Source organism: Vanessa tameamea, chromosome 22 (assembly GCF_037043105.1).
Source record: "Vanessa tameamea isolate UH-Manoa-2023 chromosome 22, ilVanTame1 primary haplotype, whole genome shotgun sequence".
NCBI classification, from domain to species: Eukaryota; Metazoa; Arthropoda; class Insecta; order Lepidoptera; family Nymphalidae; genus Vanessa; species Vanessa tameamea.
Window position 1 is genome coordinate 3,114,338 of NC_087330.1, and position 25,129 is coordinate 3,139,466.

At 31.1% G+C, this 25,129-nt stretch overlaps 1 protein-coding gene across 1 annotated transcript in view; it reads left to right on the top strand.

The window, feature by feature from the left end:
• The first annotated feature begins 311 nt into the window (after positions 1-311).
• Positions 312-25,129, top strand: part of LOC113404544 (myosin light chain kinase, smooth muscle-like) — a 38,378-nt gene continuing 13,560 nt past the window's right edge. The window contains exons 1-4 of the mRNA XM_026645469.2: positions 312-556; positions 15,411-15,454; positions 22,529-22,619; positions 24,847-25,050. Of these exons, the coding sequence (XP_026501254.2) occupies positions 15,421-15,454; positions 22,529-22,619; positions 24,847-25,050 (329 nt within the window). The 5' untranslated portion in view covers positions 312-556; positions 15,411-15,420. The remainder of the gene's footprint in view (positions 557-15,410; positions 15,455-22,528; positions 22,620-24,846; positions 25,051-25,129) is intronic.

Below are 25,129 nucleotides of genomic sequence, written 5' to 3' on the forward strand. Positions count from 1 at the left end.
TTCTTTCTAACATATAGAAAGCAACGTAACAAAAGCTCCAAATACAAAGCAAAATTTCATATTTAGTACTGTAAAGCCACAATAGCAAAAGCAAAAGCTCTAATAAATGCTAAAGTTCAATGGACCAAGCGAAACTTTCAACAAGGCCACTGATTAAGCAACGGAGGCATCATGCGCTCGCCCAGTGTTGGTCGAGGAGGCTGTCCGGTCGATTTCACATATAAAACAAACAAAAAACAAAGAATAAAAGTTCCCCAATAAAGAACGGCTTTATCTCGTATTACTGGCGCGATAAAATTAGATTCGCCGGCGACTGCCTGCGCCTGCGCAGCGCCAGTCGCCATCCAGCGCTCGCGACGCGACATCGCAGCGCATTTCAAATTCAAAACGTTTTTCTCAATCATTGTTTTTTTTTTACGTCGCGTTAAGTGTTACGAAACGTTCATATTGTGCCTTAGTGTTAATAATAACTCGTGCATGTGAATAATTGTGTTTCCTCGTCAACCTGATTCACACTTTGTGTACGCCCTATGTGCATACGCTAAAGTTGCAGAAGGTGAGTGTACTTATAAGGTTCGAAAGTCGACTTTTCCCGACTGGAAATATTGTAGCGATGATTTACTTGGAATTCGGTTTAGCGAAGGCATGTGATGTGACAGACGCGGACGATGCGGGTCATAACTCTCGACTCTCGTACATAAATGCGCTCTCGATATCTAGGCTAAATCGATTTAACACACTCCTGCGGACTTCGATGAATAATTTTGCGATACAATGCGGTAATGTCGAAGTCGATTTCGATTAAGAAGACATTATTAAATTTCAGCTTGTTTAAATTTAATTTTACAAGGATTATCGTTTATTTTTTCGTTTCCTTTGTTGTAACGATAAGATTACTCTATGAAGATTAAAAGCTCAGTGATATCAATTTAATTTAAAAACATATATAGTTATGGCCGGATTTTTGTAATCAGTTATATTGGATTCCGTCTTATAAATTGCTAATTAATAGATTTTAATTAAATAATACATTATAAGTACTTAATATTTTCAATCAGATTTAAAAAAAAAGAAATGATCTTTAAAATCCTCGTAGTAATATAACAATGGAAACTTGGCACAGTCTTTTATTTTAAAGGAAATACAATTCTTATTTAATTATTCTGAGGCGTGATTTTGTTTACTATTTCATAATATCAGTCCAATTCATAATATCCAAAATAATACGTAATGCAATTAAAAATCGCTGGTTATTTTTTTTTTAATTCTATGTCCTATGTATTTTTAAATTTGTCTCGTGATAGGTGTGAAGGAAAGTCATGAGGAAACCTGCATCTGTTAGACTTTATTCTGAAACTTACGTTATATAAAAAAAAAACTTAATGTATATTATGGAATATACTCTAAAATTTTAACAAGAGAAAAGTCTGATTGGTATTGAGACTTTTAAGGGATCTTTATTTAGTATCAATATATTAACTAGTTCTTGCTTCCGTATTAGAGAGGACGGTCATCTATTTTGCTTATAAAAATGGAGCCTAAATCCTTCCTTGGGATTTAAGCTTGCTTTGCTTCACGACAAATTTCATGAAATTCAGTTCAATGATTTACCTGTGAATTTGTAACAGGCAGACAGATTTTTGGATTTATAATATTAGTATGGTAGATTGAAGATAATCACGCGGTAATTTAATGCCTACGTTTCTACTATCACATCGTTTAACAAAAACTTTAAAAGTTTTAAATAATAACGATAAAAGGCTACACCTACGCGAAGACCATGCGCGAACGCATATACCTACTATGAATGAAAACAAGGGATATTTATTTTATATTTATTTCAGTCAGCTACCATTATTACTCAATTACGAGTACGAAAGATAAGAAATTTAACAACGAAGGTTAATTTGATGGAAAAATTTATAAATTAAATGATCGTTTCAATATCTAACATAATATCCTTACATACTAATTAATTTAATACTAAGAATATATTTTAGTTTTTTACAATATATGGTAGAAGTCCCGAAAATATAAGTATTATAATAAATTCGATGTTAATAGTATAGAATCACAGATAATATATATTTAGATTCATACCTATTTATTTTATACTTTAGTCAAATATACATTTTATTTAAAAAAAAATACATTAAAATTAAAAATATACTTTTCTTTTATTTCTTGGTTAGTTTACAAAAAAAAAAAAAACAATTATATTATGTCATGTGACGACAGATGAAAAAGGTTTCGATAATCAATTAACCTCGTTAGTTATTTTCTTTCTACATATTTAAAAATATTGTAAATGACAAGTATTGTCTATAAACGTTATTTTTTAAATAGATTTTACGTTCATGTATTAACAATCAAAATATTTTGTAAACAGAGGCGATTGACAGGCAATAAGCGTCGTGACGATTTATAGAGAAATTGAAGGTTAGGTTAACAAAACAGATCGTGTAAAACATACAATAAATGATTTACATAGCTAATGTTTGTGTTTGATGATGAACCAGTAGTTAGAAAACGAGAAACTTTATCGAAGATTGCTGATTCAAACCCGAGCAAGCAACACTGAATCTTACGTGCATTAATTGTATTTGTACTTTATCTTGTCGTTGAAAGAAAAAACCTTAGTCAAAAAATTCGTAATACCTTTAAACATAGATAATTAAAGTTAAGTTTAAAATTTTACTTTGTAATACTTAAACAGATATGTAAGCTAGCAATGCTACTTAACCGAAAACTTATCTTGAAAGTAAGATAATATTAAAACAAAAGCTAAATCATATCTTTCCAGAGTCTTTTCTGACTAAATAAAACGATATAAAACTTTCTCTTTTCGACATTTTACGGCTTTATACAAAAGCTTTAAGCTGGATATTCACTATAAGACATAATGCATAAAATATATATCGCAAAATGAAAGGAATTATCTTGTAATATGTTTCTGATCCATTATGTCTGTGATATTTATTCATTTATTTTAAATAGCAGTTAAGTTAGTCGTAATTAAATTTTAATTTGTATCATTTGTTTGACATTAATATGACCTTAATTAATAATTCCTATATTTAATCTATCGTGGTGTTAATGTGTTTATTAATTGCTCTACATCTTATCGTCTAATATGACGTATTTAATTAAAAAAATACTTAGTTTATATAATTAAGTTTGATGAACTACGAATAACGTAAGAGTTGAAGGAAGATTGTATAATAAAATAGATATTTTTAAATATATATGCTAGTTATAAATAGCCGTGAAATGGAGGAGATGGTCCAGTGGCAAGAAAACGTGAAATTTTAAGACTGAATTCATCTCGTACTCAGCGATAAATAACGTTAGGAACCCTACATACACGTATCAAATGTAATCTGTTTGATGAGGCTAAATAATCTCCATAGCTTGAATCTTTGCCCAGCGGTACAAAAAGTGTTCTGTATCAATATACAAATAATACAAAAGCTCATAAGTTAAAGTGTTATATTCGCTGTTAAAGACCAAGTAAAACAGTCGAGTTGCAAGTATTTATTGAAATCACAATATAAGTACTTCATTTAAGTACAGGTTATTCAAGTATATTTGAATCGTCATTACAGAAGATTATATTAAAAGTAACCAACGGTTTCAAATGTAGATTCTACAAACATAGACCGGTGTGAAAAGTAGTGGTCAGGTACTCTTTTAAATATATATACATAGATATAAACAAACCTTATCTTTGCAATATTGTCCACTACAAACAGTTCTTGCTCAATATATCTTATAATGCAAGATTGTTCCACTTATCTACATATATCTATTTTAACGTTGCTTCCAAACTTCCGATAATATCTTGATCGAAATAAAAAACTTAATTATTTCGCAAATACACAATGAATGTCATATCCATAGAGATAATGAATATGTTCTCGACCAATGAAGTCGCTTCAATACCATGTCAAATGTTGTTTATTTGTCTGTATTCCTTTTGTTGAAATAAGATACAGGTCGGTACGTTCATTAAGTATAATTTAATTGTCATATATCCAAAACGAACCATTCTTTCTCATCATCTTATATTTTATCAGGTGTACCCGACGCGATTGGAACCTCGTTGGAAACAATTTAAGTAGTACTTGCATTCTTTCTATAAGGAATTCCAGTTCAAAATTTTATCCTGTTCGACTCACCGGTTCAGACTCTGCGTCAATCGGTCATTTAAAAATTTTATTACGTAGATACGTCTCATTTGTCACTATTTTTTAACATTATTGATTGAATTAGTAAATTTACAAATTTATATAATATTTTAGCAATTTGATTGGACAAACGAAGGAAATTGACATTATTAAATTGACAAGACTAACGCTGTGAAATATAAATAGCTATGTATGTATGTATGTATGTATGTATGAATATAGATATGTATGTATACACAATATTATAAAACGAACAGGCGTCCACATGTCAATCGCTGCTCGCTCGCCGAGGCCGGCCAAACATATTTCTGGACAATCAACGGAAAAGTCGCACATGAAATTAAAAAAAACGATCACAGAATAAAAATATCTCGGATTCGAATGAGCAAGACGCTTATGCACCGTTCATAAAATAACCGATGACACAACACATCTATTGCAAGAAACAAAATGACGACTTTTGAACGTGAATTTTATACACATTTAAATATATGAAATTTAGTAATAATAATGATTGTTGCCAAATTGAATTAATAACGTAATTTTATATGAGTACTATCGACTGTCAACGGTTTCGCACGTGTGCAATTTATTAATAAAGAAAATTATATGATATGAATAAAATTGACAACCCATAATATTCGGGTATAATGTAATTTTCTACCAGTGAAAAACAAACACAACATTGTTATATTTGGATGTAGGGGTTAATACCCGGAACTAATGATAAATAAATATGTATAATCTATTATACAGTTATATAAGGCAAACTTAGTAATTAACACGTAAATAGTAAAGCGTACAATTGGGCACCTCTGGACTGTGACCTAAACTGTAAAATATAGTTAATCCCTCTACCTTTTAATACCCCCTTTGGATCTTGCCACCACTCATATACTCGTATAATATATTAAAACATCATCCAATACATGCATAGATATATTCATTTAAGAAGGCGCGCCCCTCCACTTTGAATCTATTATTATTGTCAGCGTGCGTTAGTATGAGTGACGCTCGTGCTCACAAGATGTCTTAGTGTGAGTAAGATGACTAAGAGTAGAGATAGCAAAAAAATACAAATTTGATTATTTTTGTTGAGTTTACTTGATTAAAACGCCGATGATATAACTTGGGCACGCCTTCCTGAGTGAATAGATCTACCAGTCTAGATAGTCAAGATGTCTGCCTACATAGACAATCACGGATTTTCTATGACCCTGTGGGAAGGAAGACTAATTACATCGAGTAGCTTTTTAATATATTTACTTTTAAAGTTCCTTCAACTAATGCCAACATACTAAAACGAAGTGTTGGTTGTTGATTTTTGGCTTCACGGATGACAACTTACCTAAAAGAGGGTGTGCCCGGGACATAGTACATGGCTTTATCCGGTCCTTATCCGGTCCGGTCCGATTCCAAACTGATGTTTTCAACGCTAACCACTAAAATAATAGTGTATAAAATTACAGCACATGAAAAAACGCATTTGTCCTTTTCCGAATTGAAGTCTTTTGAGCTGAGGTCAATGATCTTGTCACTAGTGTATTGCCGGATATATTACGAATCGTTCTAGTACATCAGTTAACCGATCGTTTTTAAATTACGAATAAATTCGAGCTTCTTCGAAACTTAGTAATTGTCTATAGGAAAATATTTTTTTTTTGCTATGTATGTAAGGTATTAAAGTATTATACCGGGTAGCGTAACAATAAATAATACGTACATACATATATATCGAGTGTTAAGAGAAATACGAGACTATAGAGACTAATTGTGAAATTAATACATCTTGAATATATTAACTGAATATCAGGGCCGGATTACGGATTTAGGATAAATAGCTACAGCCCCGGTGCCAAGTGAGAGGAGGCCCCACAATTGAAATTTTTAATTCAAAAAATATATTTAATTTCGACGCGTAAATACATTTAATATAACATATAATATGCATATATGATAATGTAATTTTGTACACTTATATGTTTGTGATAATAAAATTTAATGTAATTATTGAAACCCAACTTAAAAAAATAGTTCACTTTATTTGGAAAATAAAATTAAAGAGTGTTTTTTTTTTGGCCTAGAACCTTTAGGCTTCTAAGTCCGGCCTTGCTTTATATACATACATAGACTGATTTAAAATATACTTTGATACGAAATTACTCACGTCATATTGATAAATGCAGTTATTTCAGATACCAACTCAGTAATCACTTAGTAATCGCTGATTAAGTGATTACACTGCATTCTTATTTTTCGATAAATTTATTAATCGCCAAGACAGTTGACTAAGCAATCAAATATGATATGAAATCGGATACAATATGCGATAGTGTTGTAAGTGTATGTTATTTACGATAAGATATATTCGTTAATAAGATAAAATAGGATTATTTGAAGCACTTGCAAGGACGTCTGTATTACTGATAAAAATAAATATAAGTCAAATCGAAAACTTTTTTTAATTGAAAAAAAAATGTTGCCATTTTAAATACTTATAACGTTAAGCACATTCATATAAGATGTATAAGATCATGGAACTCCTCTCACATTTAACAGTCACGGTAATGTAATGCAACAGTGATGTGTATATACTTAAATATGTTTTTATTAGCAGTCCTTATGAAGTTGTTAAAAAAATCTTAATTAAAAAGTTAATTCCCAGTCGTCGAAACCAATTTTGATAAATACCTATAGTCAAAAACTAAAACTGCCACTATAAAGCACCTGATTAATTCTGAAACTAAAAGTGTCTTGTCTGTTTAATTGTGCCTAAGTAAAAGTATTTCATTATCTGTGAGTACTCAATTTCTACATAAAACTAATTGAACTAAAATTCGCTAACGCCATCTAGTAGTCGATAGACAAGCTACTGAATGAATAATAATAGCCTAAGTGTGTTTAATCATTCATGTGTCGCATTGTTGTCGAAAACACTGTTAATATGTAGCAAGCAGTTATCAGAACAGGTTTGGAAAGCGGTGTCGTCGACCCATTCTATCTGAGCCGGTTAAGTCACATTGAGGTTTTGGAAACGGTGTTACAGTAAAATGTCACGTCCCCGTCTTTTCTATTAAGTGGCTACTCTTAGTAGTATTATGTACAGATAGTTATTTAGAATATTGGGTAGTAGTCTAGGTGTGAGAACTAGTAGAATTCCTTTTATATAGACTAGATAAAATCAGATCCAGACTACAGATACTCGAAATTAAACGAATTTTCGTCTTTCAATCTCTTGTAAACAATTAATCTAATACGTTTTTCGCGTTCTATCTTATGTCGATACCATCTCAGTATTTTTTTTTTAATTATTTAATCGGTAGGCTGACGAGCAAATGAGCCAACTAATGGTAAGTGGCCGCCACCGCCCATAGACATTGACGCTGTAAGAAATATTAACAATACCTTACATGCGCCGCCAACCTTTAGAGCCTGTTGTTACCGCAGTTACTGCCTCACTCACCCTTAAAAATGGAAAACAACTATTCTAAGTGTTGCTGTTTGGCGGTAGAATATATGATAAATGGGTGGTAACACTAAGAATAAACTAAATAACATAATAACTTTATTATTGTAAACCAAAGAACGTATTTCTAAATTATCACCCTAAATCATCTACATCGGCCTCTGCAGCCGATTTTAAAGCCTAGCCAACTATACAGGATATTTTAAAGCACACAAAAATGCACAATTATAGTTCGATTAGACAGCAAGACGAGAGATCAGACGCTAAACTCACATAATTTTCATGTTATCCGAATTTCTAATCGGAAATATCCTATTAGCTTAGTTCGACCCAGAATGACTTGTTTGTATTTGATGCTGTGTAAGCTGACTACAAGACAAGTAACGCCAAATAGAAGAGTTCTAAACTACGACCACCATGATAGGCATATTGTCAAAGCTGAGAACGCAGCGAAAATAATTGTGGCTAAGCGTTGGTCACTAAGTATCGCACACTAGTAAAATAGCATGACATTTGACGAGTGCCACGTGTAACTGACACGCACACCAAGATAATATAATTGGCTCGTTCGTTTTCGTTCTTTGTAATGCGACACTACAGAATTATTGACTCCCAAAAATTGCGCAAGAAAAAGTTTATAAAGATATAAATAAATACTGCACTCATATCTAACAAAGATAAGAAAATTACTTCGAAGGTAAATTCAAATCAATAAAGTTTTATCAGCAATGATGTCAGGTAAGAATTCAATAATTGAAAAACTGTTTTTTTTTTCGCTCTCAACGTGCTAATGGAACGAGTGAACTATCAATTAACGGCCATACATGTTTCAGTTCACAAGAAACAATAGATAGTAGCATTGTTACAGTCACTATGACGCACCACTAGGTTCATTGTAATTTAAAAAAAAAACACGTTACTCGCAAATATTAAATATTAAAGAATTAATAACGAAATATTTAATTTCTCCAATGCTTAACGGTTTTTTTTTTAAATTATTAAAAAAAAATAGTAATCAGAATACCATATTAAAGGCATTTGTTCAGTAGAATTCTTCTGAATAAAAATGTCGTTTGGACAAATTTTCTTTACATTGTCATATACGTGTCAAATTTTTTTGTATATAATACAATTTCTAATGTGATGTCGTAAATTGATACATTTTTTGCTCTTACATTGTAAACGCTGGCTGAACCCTACTAGATAGATCAAAATAATGTACTACAGAATTGTACAACTCAAAAATGTCTACAAAAAAGTCCGCAATTGTATGTGTCTATCTGTTAGTGATAACCCACAATAACATGTCTTTTATTTTTTACCACAAATATTGGCTAATTTTCGAAGCGATTTTAACATATACATCATTAATCCTTATCCAATGAAATACCTTAAATACATTGTTGATTTAATATTGATCTATATGGCCCTTTACAGCATATGATTTAAATGAATATTTTCGAAGATATTACAGATTTAAATATTGCGGAACGTAGCGTTTGCGGTGGTACCGGACGGCCGGGGTGGCGGGAGCCGCGGTCCTCCCTGTAGCACTTTTAATTTAGCAGCGATCGGACGCGATTATTATCGGAGCTCACTAGCGAGGGAAATAACAATCCATACTTCCATACTTAATATTATAAATGCGAAAGTAACTCTGTCTGTCTGTCTCGCTTTCACGCCAAAACTACTGGACCGATTTAAATGAAATTTGGTACACAAATAGTCTAGAGCCTGAGAAAAGACATAGGCTATTTTTATTTGGAAAAAAGTGCTGTAAAGGGTTGAAAAGGGGGATGAAAGGTTGTAAGTTGTTGAAAGTATTGTACTTTCAACAACTAACAACCTTTCATCCCCCTTGCTTAGATTTTTTAGAACTAGAAGCATAAAACTTATATTTTAGGCTGTACCCTTATAAAATAACATATCATGACACCCACTCAGGAGGGAATTTTGGATATTCTACCCCTAAATGGAGGAAATAGGGGTTGAACGTTCGTATGGATTTTTTTAAATTAGAAACATGAAACTTTATTTTTAGGATACTGATTAAAAAGGAGTAGATACTTATTTAAGTGTTTCTGCATATTCTACCCTTACGGGGGTGATATAAGGGTTGAAAGTTTGTATAGAAGTCCGTCTTTTTTAATATAGAAATAATAAATTTTTAAATTAGAAACATGAAACTTTATTTTTGGGATACTGATCAAAAATGAGTAGATACGTATTTAAGTGTTTTTTGATATGCTACCACCAAGGGGGTGAAATAAGGGTTGAAAGATTTTATGGAAGTCGTCATTTTTTAAGCTAAAAACTTTAATTTGAGCTACTGATTAAAAATAAGTAGATACGTATTTAAGCGTTTCTTGATATTTTAGGCCTAAAGGAAAAAATAGGTGTTAACATTTAGTATTCAGGTTAGTCTGTAAGTCTGTCATTTTGAAGTTAGAAGGTAGAAATTTTATTTTTGGGGTACCGATTAAAAATTAGTTGATTCGCATTTAAGCGTTTCTGGATATTCTACCCTAAGGGCTGAAATACACACCACTGCGGTATACAAAGAGATATTAACATTAACGTAACATTTTAAGTTAATTTGTAAATATATTCATATTCTTCGCGGGCAAAGCCGCGGGTAACAGCTAGTGAATGATAAAAGGCCATTGCCTAAAAATATGATGACTAATAAGATATTTTACGAGTAAATACGTGGCATTGTAATGAAACTATTTATTATAAAATATAATTAACTACTATTTCGACCAGAGAATAAGAACGTCGCTCAAATGTCTGACGTGCGTTGAAATTTATTGACAAGTTGATGCCAATAGAATGTAAATGCAGCTTAGGACGGAATTAAGAATAACAATAGTCCTTATACCAATAACTATAAAGTCTATAATGTAAGGTTTATTTTAAGTGCTGCCCGGTCCTAGCACTTCCTTGATTGTCTGTCTGGTTGATCTTAGCACGTGATAAATGTCTTGTCTAAATATAATATGTACCTAAATATACATTTCTTTGTTAATGTGATAGGTTACCCTTCATAGGTAGTAATGATAATTAATTTTTAAAATAATTTGCATAAATACTTCTTTCGGATTATTTTTTTATTTTACTTCTGTCACGGCAAGCTTTCGCCCAAAGGTAGAAATTTTAAGTCGTTGTCATGACTTATATTTTACTAGTCGTTGTCCGCAGCTTCGCTCGAGTTTTAGCGGTTGATTGTCAGGTGTTGAGCATAAAAAAGTAGCCTATGTCCAGTCCTTGGAGCTCAAGCTCGGTTCATACCAATTTTTTCAAAATCAATTCACTGGTTTTGGCAGGAGAAACAGACAGAGACAGAATTACTTGTACATTATACAAAATATTAGTAGAGATAAGACGATGTTAGCAGCGGACAACGAGGGTACTTGCACATTTCACTGCCATCTTATCACCCAAGTAAAAGAGAACCGAAAAATTGAACATGTAGTGTATGCAATTATAATTTTTATAATATATTTGACTGAGGTAATTGTAAAATGTCAAATGCATCCGCATTCCTCGTAAACCGGTCGTCTCATTATCTGAGTGGAGTAGCACTCATAATCTCAATGAGAAATCTTGTAAGATTAGATTCATGTGTGTATTTCAATATGTAACTCTCACTACGGTGATAGTTTATACGACATTCAACACCATTGCATGACTAATAGAAAATATAATTTATATACATAACAGTTATATACCTATATATATAATAGTAATAAACTTCAACATAATTTCGGATCATAATTGTTTAATATTTAGGCTGTTAATTAAATGGCTGATTAAAAAAATAGAACTAAAAACTGAATGGTGTTAAGACCCTCGTGTTATATCCGCTGGGCCTCACCAGCAAGTCAATTATTGGATTAATCTATTACTTGTCAATCGACAGACGCCCACGTGAAGAATTTCACCTTGACTCGTGAAAGATATATTTACTTCGAAACGATCGCACACTATTGTCGTCTCATTAAATTAATTGCAACGTCGAAATTTTCCGTTGTTTTTGTCCGTAAAGTATTTAATCTTTGTATGGTATTAATAGCTGAACCTGCGGCTTAGCACGCGCTAAATTTATAAAACACAAACTTATAACACTCTTTTACTCCCTCAGGGGGTCGAGTTACGTAAAATCCGTAGTCTAATAATATCTATACCCAATAAGGAACCTACCTGCGAAATTTCAAGTTTGTAGGTGTTATAATTTCTGAGATTTCGTTATTAATCAGTGAGCGGTATTTCGCTTTTATATATACAGATTTTGTTAATTAAATTTTATGTCCGCTGCGTACTAAGTCATCAGTTACATATCGTAAATATCATTAAAATGAAACGGCGTGGGTTTCAATTTTACTAACAAATTAGCAGTTTATCGAAATCGATTCGAAGCATAATCGCCGTTCCGCTGTTTTCCTATACTAATACAATGACTGAAAAAAAACTAAGATTAACTGATAACTGAGTTTTAATTACCGTTATAAATTAGTAGCATTGGCCCCTTGTTAATGGATCATTGCAGTTTCACTGGGTTTCACGGTTCCGTTTGAAAAGTTTAGGAGTTAATTCCACTATGCTGTATTCTGCGATATTTTCCTTCGCCGCTGTAAACGAGCTCAAATGGACCGTGTTTTGCAGCAATGTACCAATCCAATGAAGCACTTATAAAAGTTGTTAAGATTTAACGAAAATTTTAATGTTGACTTTGCAATTTATAAGTAATAAATAATAATAGTTTCAGCCAATTTAAATAGGAGTTTTGTTATAATTAAGGTGTTACCATATTTAAAAAAAAAACAATATTAGTGGAACAAGAGTAGTGGATTTGTCACTTCGTGTTTACTATATTGATATCGTCGGATTTACAATAGACAACATATATAATGTCTTCTTTGAATAGAGTGTAGATTTAGTGGAGTCCCATTTAAATTAAACGAAATCATCTTCAAATATAGTTATAATTTAAATTTAAAACCTAGTAACACTAACATACCACAAGCAATTAATAATTAAATTAATTCTAATTTTTAAAAGAAAACTACTCCATAAGCCGATCTACATGTTGGTACCATTGAACTAAAAACTCTAAAATAATATTTAACCAACATATCAAATTCGTTATTTTTAGAGTCGATTAAATGGAGCTAATTAAACATGTATCAAATTATTGTAGATACAAGTGTTCGTTTCCCTAAAATAAATAATCTATCGGCTTGCCAAATTTCATTTATCTATCAAGCTGTTTGGGCGTCATTATATATCTTTCAACAGAAAGCTATAAAAAAAGATATATAAATGAATACATATAAGTAAAATGAAAATTTGATTAACGTATTGTCATGAACATAAATTTGTTAACAATAAGAAAAGCAGTATATTTTATACGTAAGCAATCGATTCCGCGATTAATTATCTCAGACCTATTCTGTAAGAACACTCTCGAAACTTTGCAGAACACGATCGTGACGATAATAATTACATATAACAATTAAAGGATACGCGTATCAAAACGTAGTTAGGTTATCAATAATTCACAAATTTCGTATATGAAATGATATCTTGCAGAATAACGCGTATGTTTTTACATTAAAATACAAAATGCCTACAAACGCTTGCCCTTGTCCCATTTAATTTTCAGTGCTGTGTTATAAAACTCAACAAAAAAAAGTATTGAGCAGGTTTTTGACACCTTGCCCGCATAATATGTGCATAAAATATTAAATCCAATGAACGTATGCAGGATATAAAATATAGATAAAAAAATATATATCAGGATTGAAAAAGTTCAATTTATACGAACAACTGGATTTTGTTTTTTTTTTTTACAAGTCAATACGTATTGTATGCATTTGATATTTAATACAATTTAACATTTTGAATAAAGAATATTTAAATTTTTTTTTTCTTAAATCAGAATATGGGGGCGTTCAAGTATTACGTAACGCAATTTAGGGTGGGAGGGGTGTCTCGTAAAACGTTACGATGCGTTACAGGGGCCGGGAGGGGGTCTTTCTTACAATACGTTACGTAACATTGTTTTTTTTTTTTAAATAAAAAATTAGAGAATCAAAACTCCCAAATTGGCAACCCGAAGTGTTACATAACGTTTAGAAGGGGGAGGGGTACAGAAAGACGTTACGGTGCGTTACAAGGGGAGGAGGGGGATCAAAAAATCTTCAAAAATTGCGTTACGTAATACTTGAACGCTCCCAATGAATAAAATCATACGGTTAATATAATATAAAAGTAAAGGCTTTGATTTTTTTTTATACTTGTCCCAAAGTTTTAATATTTGTTTAAAAGTGTCTTAATATAACATCAAATAATTTATTTTTAAATGTTACGTTTGAATTAAATCATTCAATACACTATTACTTTAACCTTGTCCCGTTTGTGTAGTTTAGTTGATCGTAAAATGCAGGAACTCGCTCTACAGATTAATCACAATCACATGTTCTGCACATATTTTTAAATATAGAATTGTAAATAAAAGCGCGTTTATTAACATAAACGCTACATAGTTTTGCTATTATTATATATTTATCATTTATTTTTTTCTGACGAAAGTTCATTCACAATAAGTTTATTTTATTTCATTGTAACAAATAGGTTATCGTAGAATAGCATGTATATAATTATACTGTTCTACTAAAATTTGTACAAAATATATAATTAATTTTCAGTATCAAAAACAGATAATTTAAAAAGTCGGTACACAAAAATCTTGGCCAGTTTCACAGAAACAAAAAAAAAACGAAATGATGCATATAACAATACCGCATTTAATATTTGTGCATTCGCTAGAGACGTCGCCAGCTGAAATCACAACAACGTAAACCCGAATAGCTGACCCAGTTTCGAGAGCTAATTATACGGTAAACTTGGAAATCTCTTATTTGTATAAACAAAGATTCTTTGCCCTTGAACATGTGTGACAGATAATATAATGTCCTGACGGAGAAAATTTCTATATAGAAAGAATAAGTACAATTTTGTCGTAAAATTCATGCAAAATAAAACTTATCTTCCTCGATATCTCAATTCAATAGAACATGACAATTTTATCGAATTAATTTTTATTTTCGTTTACAATTCTATTTTTATTTATATATAATCTAGCTTTTTTATTAAATTTTTTAATATTTATAAGTTAGTAGTCTATTGGTAATATTTGGCATAATGCGGGCGAGCCTTGAACCAATAAGAGTACTTTATGGGTAAAAAAAAAATTAACATAATGAAATACAAGATTGCACTCATGTTGATTATTTTCATATCGGATTAGTCATGACATATTTTCAAGTAATTATTCAAAACTAAATGTACTTATTTATAGCAGACATTGCATATGGAATAACTTTGAATTATTGCGGTTAATGACTAATTTTATTATTAAATTTGTGGAAGAATTTGCAAAGGTTAATTTTGATAGTTAAATTATTTAACATCGAAGGATATGTTTTATATTCTTACTTTAGGTCATCGCAAAATTCAATTATTTTGTACACAATTTAAACTAAAATTAAAAAAAAAATACTGAACGTAATAATTATAATCTGTTATCCAAAATTACGATTTTTTTTTGCGGGAGCGGGAGTTTTACTTTTATAATGTGCCATAGACATTATAAGGAATTTATTTAAAAATACTATATTTTAAACTTCTATATATTGACCATAAACGACTTTATATTTAACATTGTTTTTAAAATTATTTTTATTTTATTACAGATCAGTCGACATGATCCACGTCGATGAATCAGATCCTGTTGGAGGTAAGATAATAAAATATTGTATTACATTAATTTATAATTAGTATTAGGATTCATAAATAAGAGAGAGAATTTCTGTGTTCTCTTACTGAAAAAACGACTAAACCAGTATACATGTAACTTATAATTAAAAATGCAGCGCGTTTCGGAGATTTTTTTTAAATATATATGTTACTGTAAAAGGTCAAACTAAGGTAAATCTTAAGATTTTCCAGTAAAACCTGAGATTTACCAAGTGAATGATGGTAAAAGTTCGAATCCCAAAGTTTTATGGACATTTAACATTCATAATCGGTAAATCTTAGGTTATACTGGAAAATCTTCAGATTTACCGTAGTTCCAACTTTTACAGTAACATATATAATATATGGCCGACGGTTTTGTTGTTTAGTATATGATACAAGATTAATGTTTTCAAAACATTATGTTTTACGATAAAGATTATGGCGACTTTAACCTGCACCCATTAAGATTATCATACTATTAAACCATGATCTTCCGTTTTCTTACATATCAAGTCATTATATAATTATATAGTATAAAACAAAGTCGCTTACCGCTGTCTGTCCCTGTGTATGCTTTGATATTTAAAATTACACAACGGATTTTGATACGGTCTTCTTAATAGATAGATAGATTCAAGAGGAAGGTTTATATGTATAATATATGCACAATATAGTAGAAAATACTGATTATTTTTTAAGGTTTCTAAAGTGATGTCGTAAATACATTTTTGTGCGCATACATTGCAAATACTGGCCTACGAGATAGATCAAAATAATATAGTACAGTATTGTACACCTTAAAAAGATCTTCAAAAAAGTCCACGATGGTATATGTCTATCTCTTAGGGATAACCCACAATAACAATTTTTTATTCTTTACTTTTTACGAGAAATAATGGCTTATTTTCGAAGCGATTTTAAGCAATACAGCAATAATCCTTATCCAATTTAGTACCTCGTATACATTGTGCATTTAATATAGATCAATATGGCTCTTTACAGTATGTAATTTAAATGAATATTTTCGAAGATATTACAGATTAGAGAGACAAAAAACGTTATAAGACATTCTGTAGTATATTTAGTATCAGCATTGCACCCGTGCGAAGCCGGGGCGGGTCGCTAGCATAATATATATATCAGTATGAAACGCCCTGATAAAAAGAGGTCATCGTTTTTCATGGATTTTGGCACGAGAAATAGTGTTAACTGATCCTGTCAACATAGTCATGAATAGTCAACTATATAAGCTAAGACTATCTCTCCCTTCAAGCGGGAACACAAGAATCCAAAGAATAGATATAGCTACAGTTTGTAGTTGAGTGTGTTTGACAAGAAATATTAGCCCGAAGTATGGAAATTATCAATGCTTGCCTTCCAGTGCTTCTGAACTAACTTCAGTCGTGTTCAATTTGGCGTTTCTGGTCATGATTGACAAGGGATAAGGAATACACTTGTGTCTGGGCACACTAGCGCACCATTACCTATATGTCATACACAGTCTGATATATCTCCGAGTATGGCCGTCTAATAATTTATTAGCAATAAATTACGGTGGAATTTCGACTAGTATAAATAAAATTAACCACCGAGAAATCGTTTTAGTAAAACAAAAGCTTAAATTTGTAATTCAAAAAAGGAACGTGCTAGTCACGTTTTGAAAGCAATTGGCTCAAATAAAATAAACAAAAACATTCGATTTTTGGCAGAAGATCGGAATTCGTTTTAATTTTAAACTCGGCAGATGAACGTCTCATAACGTTAAGATGTGTCGTTAAGGAGACAAGTGACTACGAGAAACATTCTTCCGTAGTCCATAAAGATAAATCATTAAAAAAAAACGAAAAAACATTTCAACTTTTATCAAAATAGTTCCGAAGCAATGATTGTCATTTCAATGTATATTTTATTTATAACAATATTAAACACTCAGAATTTTAAGCTATACCTGAAAATTATGATTTACTTGGTGGTAGCACTTTGTACAAGCCTGTCTGGATAGGTACCACACATCAGACATTATACCGCCAAACAGCAATACTTAATATAGTTGTGTACCGATTTGCAGGGTAGGGTTGAAGGCGCATTGGCGATGTAAGGAATGGTTGATATTTCTCACAGCGCCGAGGTCTATGGACCGGGATGACCACTTACCACCATTCACCACATTTGCCCATCCGCCTACATATAATAATAAAAAAAATTGTATTGCGTAATTCGTGTGTATGTGTGCGTTGTGAACATAGAAAACTACAACCGTAAGCAGCTAAACTATATTACTTACTTGTTATAGTTGATGTGATTAATAAAACAGAATTAAACAACGTTATTTACATACATAATGTGTATATAACGCGTAAAACATCACATAATTAAATATTTATAATAATGTTACTGATTTAAATATTTTTAATTAATTAAATGCATATTGATTCATTGCGATTCAGGTAATCTCTGAAATAGCAGTTAGGTCAATATGTATTATAACAAAATTACGTTTAAATTTACACGTGGTTTGAAATCGGGGCGTGGATATAGTTTTTATATAAGTATTGCATTTTGGAACAAATCCAACGGCGGCTTCTGTTAAAGAATCATTTATTTTCAATAATGACATGACGCTACGTCACGTCCGCCATTCCTACGTGCTATAATTATGTATAGGGTAGACCCATTCATCTTACGACAAATAGATCAACGGTGACGCATTTCGTAGCATTACCAGGTTACAAAACAAAATATTCATTTATATTCATGTATTGCAACTATAGTGGTGAAGTAAACACCCTGTACAAGGTCCTCTACTTAGTAGAATCTTCAGATTAAGAATAATAATTAAGAGATTATTCCATGACGCCTCTTCTATGCTTGGAAGTGAAGAGAAGTGTCAAACTTTTAATGATTGTATAATATAACTAAGTAAATACGTATGCTATTTGTTAATCGAATTTCATCCTTTCCCCGAAAATAATTCCGATCACAAATTTAGCACATGAAAAATAATCCGGACGAATTCGAATCCAAGATATTCAGTTAATATTATTCATATTGTTGATCAATTAAAATATGGCAATCATTTTATTAATAAATTACAACTTCGTAAGTACATTTAGAACCATTCATGTTCATGAATTTGATATTAATCTGCGAATATAGGCACGTGAGGTAATGTATCACATTATGTCAAGTGGTTACCGTTGACCACAGACATAAAGGAGCTCTAGGATTACATTGTCAGGGTCAATGTACAATTGTACAGCCCAATGTGGGTGTTATATTTCTTGTGCCTATAAATAAACTGACTCGTTCGTCTTGCAAGCTAGTAAAAATGTTATTATTTGATTATTAAGTACCTATGTCGATGATTCCTGATTATCCAAAAAAAAAAAAAATTGTGTCTATGGCGGATGGTAAATAATTGTTCTCAAGTGGCGTTCTGCCATAAAAATAAATATTGCAATATATTGTTTTTGATTTAATATATTTTATAAAATTATTAGTCTCTATAGAAGAATATTAGAAAAGATTATTTCTAAATGAATTTAAAATAAGAAGGATTTATTCGTGTTGGATGTTTGATAAATGATTTACTTTATTGAGTAGACTGTGTTATTACCAAACTTATTACACTTGATTTTTTTTTTAAATAATTGAATTATTTAAATAGAAACTCTTTAAAAACACACCGTCTCCAGCATACACCCACTTGTTACTCATAATCTGTATTATTGCGACTCGTCTACAGAATATTGTACATTTTAATTGCGTATTTAGATTTTATCTTCGACGTCATTAAATTTTTCCGTAGAGGAAGTTTTATCGTTCGTGTCATCATTATTTTTGCCTTTGAGATATATTTAAGACATTTTTAATCTAGATTTTTTTTCTTTAATCTTTATTTTTTTAATTTATAAATGTAGATAAGCCAATAGATGGCCAGTCACCTTTTTCCATTTAAAAAAGTATAAATAGTAAACTAATAGCCCGTGAATTGTCCCATATTGTTCTTGGGCTTAGGCCTCTTCTTTTGAGGAGAATCATTGACACATCTTTATATGACATATTTTAAAATAACGAATAAAAAACATGATAATTCACTGGTGCTTGGCCGGTTTTAAGCTCGCATTTCAACCACAGGACTCTGGGTCACCTCAGCTCTTGATATAGGCCATAAGAATATATAGACTTTCATAGATTTTATTTGGAATTGTTCTCATCTTTAAATTAAATGATAACATTTTTTACAATGCATGCGTGGTCAATCTCAATAAGTGTGAGGGCAACTCTTTCTCCATTCCCTAACTCTCATAATTCCATACAACAATCTGACAATACCGAAGAGTGGTTAACGTCAAACGCAGAGGAGGACCGTACATGTGTAACATTGCTAATTTTCTAAATAAAACAAAGCACTATTGGCCCAGCCCGACACACGATCTCGGGACCTTGTAATACACAGCCTTATAAACAAACCACTTCACCGACGAACCAGTAAATGAATGCTTTTATAAACAAACTAAATCAACATAATTAAATTCATACAAAAGACAATTTTTAAGGCTAACCTTTAAATTTAATGATCGCCATATTTGCACAAGTGGTTTAGAGACTTTTAAGTAAACGTAAAACGGAATTTATTTAATTGAAGGTCGAATACAATTTTTAAAAGCTTATAAGTGTATTGCATCTTTGTCTTTTTTTCTTTAATTAAAATTCTCATTAAAAATATATGTTATTAATATTTCCTTGTAGTCAAAATTATTAATTGGATTTTAAATAGTATTAATGTTAATATTTCCGCAATAGATAAGCTATTGAAACGATGATGAAAACATAAACAGTCAATATTAATGTTTATGATTTTGTTATGAACTAATAGTCTATTTAATCACCTTTAGTCTCTTCAATATATTCAATTACTTTTTTGTTGATACGTGAAATTACTTCATTTAAGTTAAAATTATTCCTTTTTTCTCCATAATTATTACCGGGAAACCTTAAAACAATATAAATAACCCACATCACAGCCTTTCCTTTTCTCCAAAAAAAAACAAAACAATTTAAAAGTTGTAGAAATAAATTAGCAAAATACCCTCTGAATTTGTTATTATTAGCTTTTTTCCCCTAGGCTATCTATCATAAGTTTTTTTTTATTTCTATTGGAATATTAAGTAACACAAAACTAAGGGAACCTTCGGCTTATATTAGTAGAATAACTATTTAAATATATTCCTATATATCCTATCCCCAAACAGCAATATTTAATATTGTTGTGTTTCGGTTGTGTGAGTGTAATTCACAAACAATCACAAGAGACATAACATCTTAGTTCCCAAGGTTGGTGGCGAATTGGCGATGTAAGGAATGATAAATATTTATTGTGGCGCCAATTTCTATGAGCGGTGGTTACCACACAGGCGACAGCTGATCTCGCCAAATTTTGAGTGGCGCCCTATTCCGAATTTTACTTCCGAGGCCAATTCGTTTAATTGATATAAAGACATAGCAGTTTATTTTGTATTTCCTATGATTCTAAATTACGTATTTCTAAATGTTGTATTTTTTGGTTCTGTGAAATACATTAAAGATTTTTATTCAATTGTAGTCGATACAAACTCTAATGTAATTCTGTCAAGAACAGACTCTTATTCACCAACGACGTCAAAGTCTTATAGAAAATTATGTTCGGTAGACCAAATTAAACCAAAACCATTTTTTTAACGAAAAAATTGAACAATGAAATTTTAAATATATAATATTGAAATATATGTAATATATTGTTTTGTTAATAATTAAACGTGTTTAAGTAGCATGAAAGTCATAATTTTATTAATATTTTATTTACTATTAAATATATTATATATACACCATAGACAATATAACTTTTTGAAAATTATACAGTTTATAAATTTTCCAAAGAAGATCAAAGCGCCTTATCTGACCACGCATATATAGCACGCAACGGTTTAAGGCGGCGCCGGCAACGTCGCGCATGTAACAGACTAAACAATAATCCAGGTCTTAACACATTGCACCATCGCTTCTTATAATACTTGAACATTCGCCAAAATACGTACTAAGTTCCATGTCAACCGGAGTAAGTGAAAACAGCATCATTTCTTACTTTCTAAAACTCGATCGTCTAGTTTTTTTTAGTCTATGAGCGTTTGATACGATCCAATCCAACGTCTTAATTAACTTTTAAATGTCAATTGCAGTTAGAAAAAAATTGATCGGATGTTGTTATCGTGAATCTTCTACTTTCATCTTCTACAGCACAGATAATTTTGTACAATTATCAAGACAGATTATAAATAAGCGAGATGTTATCTAATTTCCTTGCAAATAATAAAAATTGTCCTCATTGTCATTGTCTCTAGATATAGGTATCTATAATCTTTATGTAGATTTCGGTATTGTGTTTTTATTATTGTTTTCTTTGAATATATATATATATATACTTTTTTTTAATTTTTCTTATACAAAGAGCATATTAAATACCTTCATAATGGTATTTATCATCGTAGAATAGCAATATTACAAAAATATTTAAAAAAATATATTTTTGCGCAAAATATGTATTCTTTAAGAGCTAATTTTTCGAAACAAACTTTATAGAATCGTGTTTCGTTATAATTATATTATTCCTATAAATACATAGCTTACATTATATGATAATATATTAAAAATATATCCAAATAGTTTTTAGTTATTAATTCAATATGCAAAACAAATATTATTTTAACCAGTTCAATCCAGTCTTTGCATTTTTGTTTAAAAATGGAATGATTAAAATATTTCGATCGTTTCACAACTGTGTTGTTCATCTACAATTAAATTACAGCACTTGAGAGTTCCGATGGTTGCGTATTTGTGTTATATAGCCCGCCCTTTGAGGAAGATTATACACGAGAAACTTTACGTAACAATCCTTAGTAGCCTAGTAATAAATCGCTAACTATAGGCTTAGCCTATAACGTAAAAAACAGACACGTTAAATGCAAATAAGCTTGTATATATCTATTTAATAATTTTTTATATATTTAATTTTTTTTTCGTTTTTTTTTTTCAGAAATAGAGCCGCCATTTCCCTGTCGAGATGTCACGATCAAAAGGAATACGGATGTTAACGACTTCTTCGATATGCTATCGGAGATCGGCCGGTGAGTCATGTTTATTCGTTACACTATTGATAGTGTAAATCGCATTGTAGAGCTGCCAACACTTGAGACGGTTTTTTTAATAACTACAAGTACATAGCGCCCACGACTCTCTTCTCAGAATATGAGGCTATTAGTAATCTCTATACTAGTATTCTAAGCTCGATCTGAGATTTGACTGAGGGATGCCTCCCAGGTTATTTATAAGCATGTAGAGATGAAGCACTTCTTATACATACTTTCTGCATATAGAGCGACAACTCCCGATATATTTTATCCCTACCCCTCTTTTTTATATTACTATTTTTTTCTAAATCTATATATATATATTTAAATGTCCATATAAGTATAAAATATAACCATTATTTTCTCTTACGCCGCCCCAACGACATCTTACTCACAAAACAAGGAGACTATTCTTCAACTCGGACTTTTATGGCCCTGTGCTACAACCCAATGATATTATAATTGCTGTTACATATATTATAATAAATTGAAAAGCGTCTAGTTTCAATAATTAACAAGAAACATTAAACAGTTTTTTTTTTAAGTCCACTTATATTAAAATGTATCTTCAGAATTCATTGAGCAATTTAATTAAATTACAAATTAAAAACTAAAAATGAAACAAATGCAATGAACGCATGCCGTCTCTAGCTCCATTGTTCAGTTTGATTTGTGGTAGGTGTCCGATTTACCACAGCGCTGGTAATTCTATCAGGATTCTAAAATAAAGGAAGCACTACACAGGGTTATCTATTTAAAAGTATTTTTCCTGTGGCTTCGTTCACATGAAATTAGTTTTATAAATTTAGTATCATTCATATATGTATACATAACCATGCAAACGATACGACAAAAGCGCCCGCAGTTCAACCTATAATTACTAACAGTATCTAAAACGGGATATTTACCATGTTTTTTATTTTTATTTGGTGGAGCTCGATATTTCGACATTATCTACGAATGTCTTGTTCACGAGACTAAAAACAACCTATAATTGTCGGAAAATCAGAATGAGATGATTTTGTCGATTCAACAGCCAACCAGCCAACAAAAGCATTCTCTAGAAAAATAATCTACCGCGAAACAGCAATACTTTTTGTATTCCGGTTTGAAGGGTGAGTGAGCCAGTGTAACTTCACCCACAACTGACATAACATCTAAGTTTCGACGGATGTAAGGAATGGTTACACTTGGTGCCAACCCCAGATAAATGGGTTAATGGGTAAAACGAATGATGATTATCATAATCTAAAGAGGATTTAACCTAACCTATATTTATCCCAAGGTACAAAATTTATCAAAATGAAATTTCAATAAAATCATTTCAACGTGTGTTACAATATTACTTTCAATTCTTCGTTTAAGTAACTATTCCTAAAAATTCAAACAAAGCTATCGAAAATAAAGGTTTTAGAACCTAATATAATATTTGAAGATGTTTTAGATGCAACGGCTTATTTAATAAGGCACGCGTATCTGGCAATTACTTGTTAATCAGTATCAAGAATGTCAAGAGTTTATTAAATGTTACTTTGAATCATTTAATTACAGTGACAATTGAGTTTCCGTTGTTGATTAGATCTAACAATCTTACTTATAATGGCTAGGAATATGTATAAAACATTAAAAAGAAGTAAAATTTACTTTAATAAATGTCTCAATAACATTGTCTATGGTTTTATTATATTTGACTGTATGAGAAGCTTATGTTAGTAGTAGACACAAAAAAGTCTATGTCCTTCCTTAGATTACAATCTCGCTTCATACTAAATTTCATCAAATTCAGTTCAGTGATTTGGCTTGAAAGAAAAACAGTCAGACAAACATACAGAGTTACTTTCGCATTTATAGTATTGGTATAGATTAGATGTTAAACAATACTAATAGTAGTAATCGTGTAATCATTATAAACATTGCTTAGCGGGTGTTTAGTCAAACACTAATTTGTCTCTTTTTGCCATCATTAACTTGCCAAAGGAAAGAAAAAGATACAGCATTGTTTAACTAATGGTCCGCTAACCAATATTTATATGTAAAGCCATTCTTACTCTTTAAATAATTCTCTTCAGAGAATTCCAGGTAACTGTATAAAACAGAAAGACATTAAAGTCGCATTTGAAGCATCTGATTATAATGTAAACTCATAATTTGACCAAAGTCAATACATTTTAAGATTAAAAAATAATTGTTATCTCATAACTAACATTAACTTTTCTTTTGCTAGGGGCAAATTTGGCACAGTATACCTCTGCAGAGAGAAAAGCACCGGCTTAGAACTCGCAGCGAAACTGGTCTCCGTCAATAGAAGAGATGAAAGAAGAAATGTTGAACGAGAGGTTGATGTGATGAGACGCCTCCGACATCCGAGGCTGATACAGCTGTACGACGCTTATGACTGGGGGAAGTACATGTGCGTCGTTTTAGAACTGTGAGTATTTTCTATCTTTATTAAATTGATAAGATAACCATATGCCTATAAATATAACACTCTATGGCTCAAGGGTATG